Source organism: Brassica rapa, chromosome A08 (genome assembly GCF_000309985.2).
Source record: "Brassica rapa cultivar Chiifu-401-42 chromosome A08, CAAS_Brap_v3.01, whole genome shotgun sequence".
Classification (NCBI taxonomy): domain Eukaryota; kingdom Viridiplantae; phylum Streptophyta; class Magnoliopsida; order Brassicales; family Brassicaceae; genus Brassica; species Brassica rapa.
The window spans coordinates 4,542,894-4,555,884 of NC_024802.2; the positions used below are offsets into that span (position 1 = coordinate 4,542,894).

The 12,991-nt window shown below is 38.4% G+C and overlaps 2 protein-coding genes across 5 annotated transcripts in view; one reads left to right on the forward strand and one right to left on the reverse strand.

Moving 5' to 3' along the window:
• LOC103833097 overlaps positions 1-12,991 on the forward strand; it is a 1,138,500-nt gene that overhangs the window by 408,803 nt on the left and 716,706 nt on the right. The window lies entirely within an intron of this gene.
• Positions 109-2,633, reverse strand: LOC103833125 (prolyl-tRNA editing protein ProX). The gene is made up of 12 exons (XM_009109225.3): positions 2,320-2,633; positions 2,118-2,177; positions 1,967-2,020; positions 1,825-1,885; positions 1,650-1,726; positions 1,428-1,477; positions 1,250-1,332; positions 1,103-1,173; positions 852-1,005; positions 652-779; positions 505-579; positions 109-416 (listed from the first exon to the last, which is right to left on the reverse strand). The coding sequence occupies exons 1-12, from the start codon at positions 2,356-2,358 to the stop codon at positions 345-347; spliced, it is 924 nt and encodes a 307-aa protein (XP_009107473.1). The 5' UTR covers positions 2,359-2,633; the 3' UTR covers positions 109-344.

Sequence of the window (12,991 nt, forward strand, 5' to 3'; positions counted from 1 at the left end):
TTTCAAAACCTAACTATTCTCCTGTGTGAACTCGTTCTCCAGGCTGAATTCTTCCACGAGTCATATTTGCAAACATGTTAGTGACATTTTTGTAGCCAATGTGAAGTATGCTCTTGAGGCCCATATAATATGCAATTTTAGTGAGATGCAAAAGCATTTGTGTATCTCTCCAATTATATCCGGTAAAGGGAAAAAAAAATACTGTATCGGGAAACAATAATGGTTCGAGCTCGTTCAGTCTTAACTAAAACTGTTAAGCGAAGAAGAATGCAGAAAACGAGTAAAATCGGTAAAATGTTCTCTCTCCAATTATCTCCGGTTCAGCATAAAAACCGAACCTTCTCTTAGGGTCGCTTCGGTTGGGACTGTGTACCGGCGTAAAAACCTTGACTGTAAGCTGTGTTTTTGTACATAACCTGCAATTTACCCAAACAAAACCAACATTGGTACAAACGGTCATACTATATACCGACGATAACCATGTATCTCTCGAATGTTACTCACAGCGAGGTGGGTAAACTCTGAGGTAAGACGTTTCCTAAATGTTTCTGCTAAAGCCTCCACATTCTCTCCCTTCCCCTGTTATATATAACAGTTTAAGATTTAGCTCAAAACTATTACGAAATCGAGTTTTAAGATTTATGTTATTACCTCAGACAACAACAGAGCCGTTGTTTTGTCCAAAATCTCCTCCACGAATTTCTCAGGGTTCTTGAATACTAGTAGAGCTGAATCTTCCACGGCACTCTTCCCATTACCGGCTAGCTTGCTCGGTTTGGCTGCACCGATTGAGAAAAATTGAGCAATGACATTTGAAGCAAATGCTTACCACCTCATAAGATCAGTCATACCTGAAGCAACAGGCTTAGTTTTCTCTGCTGACACATTCTTTGAAGCAGTTTGAATAGAAGCTGTCTTGGTAGGAAGCTCAGGAACAACAACTGAATTAGACGGAACATAAACAGCTAGATCTGGAGGCTGGTCTTTACCAACCACTGGGTTGGCCTGTAACAGTAAAAACAATAGTTTAAAAGGTCAAAACCTCAAAAAAAAAAAGGAAAATGAGATCTCAATTCTCAGGTTAGAGGTTTAGAACATTTACCTCAAGATCAATGTATACAGAATCTCTCCCAATCGACTGAAGAAACTTGTCTAGACCCAATGTGTTGAGAGCTGAGAAATGATACGAATAAAACGAATTAAGTGTCTAAAGTTCAAATCTAAAAATAAAACCATAAAACAAACTTACAGACTGAGACGTCGTTAGACAATGGGTGGAAGATGCAGCGTGTTTGGTTCTTGAATTTTTGGTCTAACAAGAGCGACACATCTCTTTAGCAAAGAAAAGTTTCAAAAACAATGTCAGCCAACGGATCAACAAATGCACGAGAGGCACATGTATGAGTCAATGTTAAGGAAGACGATACCTTGCTGACTCATTTACAACTGCAAACGGAGTAACACATCCAAGGGATACCTTTTAAGAAAAAAGATTGTCGAAAAATTAAAGTTACAAACTTACGCTAAAGCAAAACAAACTATTCATGTCATTTGTCAGGAAAACAATTACTAACACGTTTCAACTGTGGTTTATTACAAGATAAAAAAAAGTAGCTAGCCTAGGAGTGGAAGAGAGAATGAAAAAATACCTGCAAAAGCTCAGAAAGTGCTTCCTCAGGAGCCATTCTTATTCCTCCTTTTCCCAGACCGAGTCTCTGAGATAAAACTGTTTGCATTGGAAGACACAGAGGACACCCATTATTAACATCAAAACTGTTTCACAAGCCAAGTGACTTCTTTTAAATAAACAAAAAAAGGTCTTACCTTTCATGTCAACTTTTGTATCTGTCATGGCTGAAACGATGTAATATCGATTTTTCTTGTCCTACAGAAACAAAACATGTGAGTCACTTACAAGTAGCAAAACTCTAGAGGGAGTTAGTTATAACTACATAATGAAGATTACCTTCAAAAAGAGGTTCTTACTTAGTGCACCCTCGCTACTGCTTACATACTTAGCCTGGAGATATATTTAAATAAAGAGAGGAAATCAATCCATAGATTAGCATCACATTTTTTTGATAAGATCTACAGTTTGTTTCTTTTGGTAATATCACCTGCTCTTCGACTGTTAGAACAGGAGGATGTTCATACTTGGAATAATCAATCTGAAGCTCCTGAAAGATCCAAAAGATTATTCGATAGTTACAAACCCTAAATCAATCGAGTGAAGCAAATACAAAAGCATAAAAAAGAAGAACTTTCGTCTGTTGTATCTATGAAATTGAAATTAAGAGACTGAGATTTAGGATGAGAAACCTGAAGTCGGGCAAGCAAGTGATCTTTCGAGAAACCCATAGGATCGTTTTCAATTTACAAATCAAAGAGTTTCGGACAGAGCAAGGGAGCTGCAGATAAATTGTTGAAACCGGAAGTAGGTTTTTTTAGATTTTGTCGTTTACCTTTCCTTCTTCTTATTGGATTAGTTGTTTTTTTTTTTTTTTGTTTGTTGCCAAGAAACGTCTATATTCTATTACTCAAACTTGAGGTGATCTACCTAACATAATATAAAGGTCTAAACATACGATGGGGAATCCACTGCTCCTGCTCGCAAAGGCGAACTCAGTCGATAGTACTTTTCCCGAAGAACTCTCACTACTAATGAGTCTGGAAACTGAACAAGACACCAAAGCTGTTTAGCTAAAAGAGCTAGATTGAATTCATGGATCATGCAGGACCCAATCCCTCCCTCCTCCCGAGGTGCCCACATCTTTTTCCACTTTGCCCAATGAAAAAGATAAAATCGCACCTAAAATTATTTTTTTTTCACGGATATAGATTTTAAAAATAAAAATGTCCAAAATAGTTAAATGTTTTATCAAAAAAAAAGTAAATATATATTTATACTACTACGGTTAATTAATCTAGACATTAGGATTTAGATTTAAAGGGGGGGGGTTTAGAGTTTAGGGTTTAGAGTTTTGGATTTAGAGTTGAGTAGTGGAGTTTTGGGGATATGATTTCAAATTTAAAAAATAAAAAAATTTAAAAATAAAAAATGTTATTTTGGTCATTTTTGTTTTTGAGTTCTATTTTTGTTACAAAAACTTTTTAAAAAATCTATTTGAGAAAATTGCCTTTGTCAAAATCTTGAACCTTCTGAGTCGATTAGAGGACTTCAAACTGGCCACTCTAATATCCCTCATAAATTAATTTATGTATATTAATTAAGGATCATTTAAAAAGTTGTATCAACTAAAAAAACTATGGTTAGGTGTCACTTAATTAAGATGACAATTTGTCTTACGTGACAGCTTAAGAATCAAATTGAATAAAATGTTGGTTAAAAATCAAATTAATAAGAAACATTATATTAACCCAAAATTTAAGAAACATGTATTATTTTCTTAAATAAAAACTAGGGAGTTACATAATATGATTAACATATATATGACAATTAATGATTATGAATAATAAAATTTTGATAATAATTTTTGCGTACTTTCTCATTTTTGTTTAATTTTATATTATTAAAAGAAATTAAACAATCACATTAACCATATAATAAAAAAATAGATTTTTTGAATTTTTTAAAACGATTTTAAATTACAAAAATGTTAAAAATCCCTTTGTAAATTTTGTGATCAATGACATATTTTTTTTGTTATAATAAAATACAAATGATCATACAATTAATATGAATTTTTATTTAATAAATATTCGTCAAATATAATAAATATATATATATATTAATATCATCAAAATTAAACTATGTACCATTTAAAAATACATAAATATGTTAATTTTCAAATCTGCATAAAAAGAGTATTGAGACCATAATATTTTAATTTTGAAAATTTTATTGAAAAATACTACATCAAATTTTTTGAGATTAATGGTTTAATTTTTTTTGTTACATCAAATATACAAATGTTAATAAAACCATATAAGTAGGAAGTCTCAATAATAATCTTTATATTAAAATATACTATATATTTATGTCAATATCTTTCAAATATAATTATATACCATATAAAATAAATAAAATGATTATTTTGATTTGTTTACCATAAATATATTGTAAATAAACAAGAGTATTGTTTTGATTTATGTGAATACTATAATATCCTATATATTATTGAGAAACAATTGATTACTCTAGGAAGTGTAAGATTTTATGAATTAATATTGTTCAAAAATCTTACAAGAGATCGATACAACTAAGATTTATTTAGAAGTTATTGAAATCACCTAGCGAGAACATGGATTGCACAACAATTTTTTTTTCCTAACTCTAACCCCCTTTCTATTCGTCACAACACCAACAAAGAATATTTGGAAGTGTCTATTGACAATCTGAAATGATAAAGTTTTTTACGTTCAGCCCATTATTTTTCTTAAATAGGCCTAAAATATTTTTTAATGATTAACTAAATGGGCCACATACATAGCAAAACGTGTTTTGGTTTAAAAGTTGTTGCATACCCGAAATCAATATGAACCATCATTATTTTCGTTTAAAATTTTGTCACAATAAAATATAGGGCTGGGCAAAAAATCTGAATCCAAAAAACCGAATCAAGACCGATCCAAAGAATAGTATTGAACTTAACTAAAATTGGTTAGATATCCGAATGGGTTCAAATTTTTTGTATATAGAGAACCAGAATCGAAATCGATCCAAACCGTAATATTTTAGGTATCCGAATATATCCGAACAAGATTTATATACTTAAATACATTAATTATTATTAAATCTAATCTCTAAAAGAATATACAAAATATATAAGTTGTTTTTAAGTTGTCCCAAATATTTGGATATATATACAAATAGTTATAAGCACATGTTTAGAATAGCTAAACGATATTTATAATACCTAAAATACTTAAAATATATATCAAATTTCTATCCAAATATTAAAGCTAAACCAATTTTTTGTTAAGTTTAAGTATTTTTGAATACATTATTCAAAATTTAAATGTTATTTATTATTTTTATTTTTAGATTTTGAAAACTTTAAAGTATATATGAACTTTAATTTTTGAAAAAAGTTTAAATAGGTTATCCGAACCAAAACCGCAAAGATCCGAACCTAACCAAACCCTCAAGAATCCTAATTAAACCAAATGGTAGTCGAATGTCCAGCTTTAATCAAATGTAAAAAAAGTTATTGACAACAAAATGTATATTGTTTATAATTTTAAATATAATATTTTTTTAAAAGAATTCACTCCGCGTAGAGCGCATATTATCATCTAGTAACTAGGTATAACCAGCTATACGGGGAAAAAATTGGAGAATGGATCGTGAATAAGTTATCAATTAGGGATATAGGTCATGTTAAGTTTTAATTTGCAAAGAGGACCACCTACGTTTTTGATCGTATGCAAAAGTGTTCTACAAGTCTATGCAATCTCTAAAAATACATATATTTACAGCTTTGCCATTAAAAAAACAAATATATACTAATAAAATGAAACTTTTAAAGCTCCATAGAGCATCCACATCATAGAAAAATACTTCTTCCAAAAGATGCCACGTGGCTCATTAAATCTGCCAATCATATAATGTCGTTTTGCCACGTCAGCCTAGCTTCTGAATTACCTCCTTCAAACCTAATTTTCAGGCAATCTGTCGTGTCTCCAGTTTTTCCCCTTGGTCTTCATCGTTACAAATCCTTGCAAATTGTTGATTCATTCGATTGAGTTTCACAAATTAATTGATGTTGGGGTCAAAATCGGTCACGACGGAATCAATGTCTGAAAGTCCGTAAAAATCAGCATAAACGTTTTTACGAAAAGTAATCTTCGTAAAGATATCTTTACGAAGAGCCTTGCAGTAAAATCTCGTCCAAATCTCAATTGAACCACTAAATACCGATTGTCCGAAGGCAATGGACATGTATCCAAATCGGCCGCGGACAAGCTCGAGTATGGAAATCAGACCGCGGATAAGCCAAGCTCGATCGATACGCGGCGACCAAGCTCGAGCCAAAGTTTGGTCGCTGCGTAGCGACCGAGCTCTTCCGAACATCAGTACGACACTTACGACACCAGTCCATGCATTCTTGTCAAACCTTCAAATGCTATCTCCCGAAGACCGTAGCGAGCTCAGTCTATGTTTTCCGCTATTCTAAATCATCGATCAAACTCCGCGGATTAGAAACCGCGGAAAGTTCGTTCTTTGTCGAAAGAAATCGTAGTAAACGCTTCGAGTCGGAAGACGGCCCAAAGGGACCTAAAACACGACTTGAGGCCCATCCTGCGATTTCTTAACCAAAAGCCCGTAAACCACAGCACGGTTTACGTTTGGTCCACAAGGAAGGATAAATGTCAAGTTTCCGCGGATAAATACAGAAGTTTTGAAGATAATTGTGAAAATCGGGAAAAATGGAATATCTCCATTTTTATGCTATGACGGCTTAAGGGCAGAAGAGTAAAAGCGTAAACTGACATTGGAGCTAGTATATAAGGAGTCCTAGTCGAGGAGCATGGGGGAGAACTTTTTAGATTCAGAATTCTTTGCACTTAGAAACTTTAGGCTTTATTCTTGACAAGATCGGTTTCTATGTTTGGCACTCAATTACTAGACGAACTCGCCCAGGCAGTTCGATCTCTTGTCCAACTCTATCAATTGAACTACGTTCGGCTTGATCCTCGAAAGGGGTATGTAGGCAGCCTTTAACAAGGTTCAGTCCGAAATCAATCAAAAACATTTTCTGTATCTTTTTCGTCTTTTGTTATCGAGCTGCGACTCAACTAGGTTTGAGCTTTTAGGCTGCCAGAACTAGGTAACTCGCTGACAGCCTATGCGGCCAAAGCTTTTATGATCTCTTGTAATGATCGCAACGCTCTTACGCAGACTCGAAATAAGATCTACTGTTTTCTCTAAACTCGTTTGTTATCTTTTCACGATTTCCGCATATATTTGGCCACTTGTCGTTGACTCTCGCAGAGATCCGGGACCTCTGGGAAATTAAGGTTTTTCTTACTTTCCTAATTTAAACGTAAATCGACAGTGCGAATTTCGGTTCCCACAGTTTGGCGCTAGAAGGAGGGGGGGGTTACGGATTACTCTTACTCATGGCCACAAAACGTGTGATCAAAACTATTTCTGGACATATGAAAGACAAGCTCGCAGCACTGACTGCTCCTATGGCCAACGCTTACACAAACGCCGTAGTGTTCAACAAAATTGAAAGCCTTGCTGCGACCTTCCGCCACAGGAAGAGCACTAAAACAAGCTCGCGATTTCTCTTTCTAAACATAAAGGGAAACGATAAATCTTATCAAACCCCGTAAGTTTGGCTCATTACCGAACAAAATAAATGTCGATGCGTAAGGGTTTTACCAAAACACGTTTTCCGAAAACATTTCGGAAAGATAAAACTTGTTCTCCCAAAAACCGCTGAAAAACCCCTAGGTTAATCGCAGAAAAAGGAAACACAACAAAACGATTACACAGCTCGGTCGCTACGTAGCGACCGAGCATACACACTGCTCGGTCGCTACGTAGCGATCGAGCACTTACACGCTGCTCGGTCGCTACGTAGCGACCGAGCACGCACACGGCTCGGTCGCTACGTAGCGACCGAGCATGCACACTGCTCGGTCGCTACGTAGCGACCGAGCACGCACACTGCTCGGTCGCTACGTAACGACCGAGCACGCACACTGCTCGGTCGCTATGTAGCGACCGAGCACGCACACTGCTCGGTCGCTACGTAGAGACCGAGCACGCACACTGCTCGGTCGCTACGTAGCGACCGAGCACGCACACTGCTCGGTCGCTACGTAGCGACCGACAACGCACACTGCTCGGTCGCTACGTAGCGACCGAGCACGCACACTGCTAGGTCGCTACATAGCGACCGAGCAACGTGTGCGACCGAGCACACACACTGCTCGGTCGCTAAGTAGCGACCGAGCACACACACTGCTCGGTCGCTACGTAGCGACCGAGCTCAAGCCAACTCTCCACTCGCTACGTAGCGACCGGTAAGGCCTCCTCTGGGTTCTCTTGTGAATCCTCATCGCCACGCTTTTCGTTTCGTCTCAATCGGAGTTTCCGTTGAGATTTTACGACGAAAACAAGTAGGACTCTTCTTGGCTTGCTTCCACTCGCTACGTAGCAACCTGTCAGACCGTCAGTCGCCACATAGCGACCTGTAAGGCCTCAGAAAGGTCCTCCTTTGGGTTCTCTTTTGAATCCTCATCGAAACGCTTTTCGTTTCGTCTCAATCGTAGTTTCCGTGGAGATTTTACGACGAAAACATGTAGGACTCTTCTTGGCTTGCTTCCACTCGCTACGTAGCGACCTGTCAGGCCGTCAGTCGCTACGTAGCGATCTGTAAGACCTCAGAAAGGTCCTACTTTGAGTTCTCTTTTGAATCCTCATCGAGACGCTTTTCGTTTCGTCTCAATCGGAGTTTCCGTTGAGATTTTACGACGAAAACAAGTAGGACTCTTCTTGGCTTGCTTCCACTCGCTACGTAGCGACCTGTCAGGCCGTCAGTCGCTACGTAGCGATCTGTAAGGCCTCAGAAAGGTCCTCCTTTGGGTTCTCTTTTGAATCCTCATCGAAACGCTTTTCGTTTCGTCTCAATCGGAGTTTCCATTGAGGTTTTACGACGAAAACAAGTAGGACTCTTCTTGGCTTGCTTCCACTCGCTACGTAGCGACCTGTCAGACCGTCAGTCGCTACGTAGCGACCTGTTAGGCCTCAGAAAGGACCTCCTTTGGTTTATCTTTTGAATTCTCATCGAAACTCTTTTCGTTTCGTCTCAATCGGAGTTTCTGTTGAGATTTTACGACGAAAACAAGTAGGACTCTTCCTGGCTTGCTTCCACTCGCTACGTAGCGACCTGTCAGACCCCAGCTCGCTAAATTGCGACCTTTCAGGCTTCAAAAAGCTCCTCCTTTATGTTCTCTTTTGAATCCCGATCGAAACGCTTTTCGTTTCGCCTCAATCGGAGTTTCCATCAAGATTTTACGACAAAAACAAATAAGACTCGTCTAAACTCCTTCGCTTGCTCCTACTCGCCCTTACCTCCAGCTTTGTATTCTCCTTCAAATCTCGATCGAAACGTCTCTTGTTTCTATCGAAGTTACCATTGAAACTTTACGATAAAAAAACCCGCAAAGACTTGTTTTCTCGCATGGATTCAGATTAATCGTATAAAACGGCAGCGGTTAACTTAACATCTTAGCCGCCTTAACTATACGATTACATTGAACCTTTTTACAAAAGTCGACGTCTTATCTAAGGAGAAGATAACAGTCAAGTTCGGAAGATAAATGTCAAGTTTCAAAGGATAAACACCAATATCGGAAATGGCGAACATACACGAGAAGAGGAAAGGGAAATGAGCAAGCAAAACTGAGAAGAGACAAAACTGCATCTTCGAGAGAACTAAGGTATTTCTGACTTGAAATTTTTCAAATCAGACTTGGAATTTTCGTAGGAAATTACTTTGAGGCTGCCATAGAACTTTAGGGAACGTAAAACCTAGGCGGATAGTCTAGCGAACTAAGTTTTAAAGCGATTTTTCCTGTCTCGATATATTGTTCCATAATTGTTCATCCAGATCTTGCAAACCGATCTAAACTCTCCGAAAGTCGAGAAACGATCGCCACGCATATCAAGCTCGCTTCCTAAAGAGAGAAAAAGTTAGAGACATGAACGTCGTCTTAAAACCGATTCATTTCTGGCAATTTTCTCGGAACCGACATATCCCAAGTCGTCAACGTGGAAACTACCAAATCACAGTCCAAGCGTCATCTATAAATCGTCCTGAATTATCGATCATTCCAAACATCAGAAGAGGAAACGTACACAACCCTTCAAAGTATCGGTTCAACCTTTTTCTTTCGTAAAAAAAAAAAAAAGGGGAGTAGGTACATATACTATACTCGTATACTCCCAAACTTCAAAAACTTCTGCAAATCGTCAAGAATAGGCAAACGACAATCTTAATATTCGCCTAAACGCTAGCAACATATCCAGACGATCATGAACATAATCTCAAAAACTATACATCATTTCTTGTAGCAATCATGCGTACAGAAAACTTGTACCAATATCAAACTGAAACTCGACGATTAGCCAAAGTATTGAAGCCTTTTCCGGCTTCAGAAAGCCAGTTTCGTTTTAAAAACTTCTACGAGAAATCTTCAATCATCAAAACATTTATTTCAGTTTCCGTTGTACCAAGTAAGTCACGGAAAAGCATCAAAAACATTTGCGACGAAGAAAACTCGAGAATAGATGTAGCATCGTGCACATTAAAAGGAGCACTTTCCTCCCGATGGTTAGCTAGATCCACCTCTGGTTGACCAATTCATTCAAGAAACGAATGTGTCATGAGAATCCTCTCGAAAAACCTATGAAAAACGTTCTGCGACTAGATCGTATTGAAATAAACTTCGGTAACACTCCATGAGTAACTCCAAGCAACTTTCACCTAAGATCAAAATCACAGCGAGAACGTTTCTATTAAAACCCGTAGAAATAATGCTACTTTGACGTATGTATACATATCACTGATTTACGACCTTCGTAAAATCGGTTATATGATATGATAAATTATCGTATATCCCACACTCGGAAATCATATGATAAATTCTTCGTAACAAAACTAAGTCCTAACAACCAAACGGTTAACGGAAAATCTAAACTTTTTGAAAATTGACCAAGTTCAATACGCTCCACAATTCACTTTAAGCCCGCAACGTTTTAACCATAATACGCGGCATGTAAGGAAAAATTCGTAACAAAGCTTCTAGGGCTATACGAAACATCCTAAAAAATGCACGAAATACATCTCGGAAGGCCAACACTTCACAAAGCACTATGAAGGAAAACGCTTGTTCCCATGGACAAATTTACACGACACCTCAGTCATAATTCCTCGATCACAAATAAAACTATTAGCATCCAAACATGAACAACAATTTTGGCTGCGAACATTCGTAGTCAAACTAGAATGTTTTTCAAACGCATGGCTAAGACTAAACCCTTGCAACATCGCGAAATATCTTCAAGCCCGCGAACATTTCAAGCACGAAACGTGGCATACGAAAGAATAACAAATCTTCAGCATCGCGAGACGTCGCAGACGCCTGAAGATTAGTTCTTCGACGAAATTTCCTTCCTCGATAAAAACACCTTCATGGAAGACCAGATAGTCATACGCACTAACATCTTCTCAAAAAATATTCTTCGCGAAGACTCGAAATGGTATTTTTTACCATTAAGTTTGTTGCTGATAACAACAAACTCTCAACGTCCTAAACAGACTTAGCCATCTCGTAGAGATGACTCTCGTACATCCGACACAAGGATAATAGCGCTATAAAAGAAACCCAAAATTTTTGGTCAGCACTTCCAGGAGGCTTAAAAATTGTCCTTGGAGAGATGCTCGGTTCCTACCATACAAGTTGTATAAGCCGAGAACCTATCGCGGACTTTAAATCGGTATGGAATCAGGATGAAACTGAAACGGGATACGTAAGTCGAATTAGTCATCGCACCCTCTAAAACCAGGAGTAAACCTAGGTCTTGCCCTAAACCCAGCGCACTGGTCTCTAACATCTCTAGGCATAGTATCAAACACCCTGATACGAGATCCTAAAATTTGTCTCTTTCCCAATATTCGAACGTCTTCAGAAAATCCCGCAAGAATACACACTGCGGAAAACTCTCGAAACAGATCACAAATATAGCAGTTCACACAGAGTTAGATTACGAGATGACAACTCGTAGTCTTCCCTCTACACCCATACAAAATGATATCGGCAGCAACACGCCTTATAACCGCTACATAAAAACTAGACCATAAGGTCCCACTGGAAAACTAGTCATAAGAACCTTAACTCCAAGACGAACTACGAAAGGCTTGATCCCTTCAACAAGGGTATGTAGGCAGCCGTCATAAGGCGCAGCCCCAATCTTATCGCGTTTTCTACTTTTAGGAGGGCGAGAAGATCACTTACCACAGACCTTTTCAACCATTAATTCCGCCTAACTCACCTAACTTGCCTAACTTGCCAAGCCACTCGCTAGAAGCTCATGGTTCTAACGAGCTGGGGGGCTAACTGTTGGGGTCAAAATCGGTCACGACGGAATCAATGTCTGAAAGTCCGTAAAAATCAACATAAACGTTTTTACGAAAAGTAACATTCGTAAAGATATCTTTACGAAGAGCCTTGCAGTAAAATCTCGTCCAAATCTCAATTGAACCGCTAAATACCGATTGTCCGAAGGCAACGGACATGTATCCAAATCGGCCGCGGACAAGCTCGAGTATGGAAATCAGACCGCCGACAAGCCAAGCTCGATCGATACGCGGCGACCAAGCTCAAGCCAAGCTCGGTCGCTACATAGCGACCGAGCTCGGCCAAGCCCGGTCGCTACGTAGCGACCGAGCGCTCGTTCTGCTCGGTCGCTACGTAGCGACCGGGCTCGAGCCAAAGTTTGGTCGCTGCGTTGCGACCGAGCTCTTCCGAACATCGGTACGACACCAGTCCATGCATTCTCGTCAAACCTTCAAATGCTATCTCCCGAAGACCGTAGCGAGCTCAGTCTATGTTTTCCGCTATTCTAAATCATCGATCAAACTTCGCGGATTAGAAACCGCGGAAAGTTCGTTCTTTGTCGAAAGAAATCGTAGTAAACGCTTCGAGTCGGAAGACTGCCCAAAGGGACCTAAAACACGACTCGAGGCCCATCCTGCGATTTCTTAACCAAAAGCCCGTAAACCACATCACGGTTTACGTTTGGTCCACAAGGAAGGATAAATGTCAAGTTTCCGCGGATAAATACGAAAGTTTTGAAGATAATTGTGAAAATCGGGAAAAATGGAATATCTCCATTTTTATGCTATGACGGCTTAAGGGCAGAAGAGTAAAAGCGTAAACTGACCTTGGAGCTAGTATATAAGGAGTCCTAGTCGAGGAGCATGGGAGAGAACTTTTTAGATTCGGAATTCTT

Coding starts and splice junctions, on each gene's coding strand:
- LOC103833125 (XM_009109225.3), bottom strand. CDS start 2,358: ATGGGTTTCTCGAAAGATCACTTGCTTGCCCGACTTCAG. Junction 2,021..2,117: donor TTCTAACAGTCGAAGAGCAG/GTGATATTACCA, acceptor ATATATCTCCAG/GCTAAGTATGTAAGCAGTAG. Junction 1,478..1,649: donor CACTTTCTGAGCTTTTGCAG/GTATTTTTTCAT, acceptor TTTTCTTAAAAG/GTATCCCTTGGATGTGTTAC.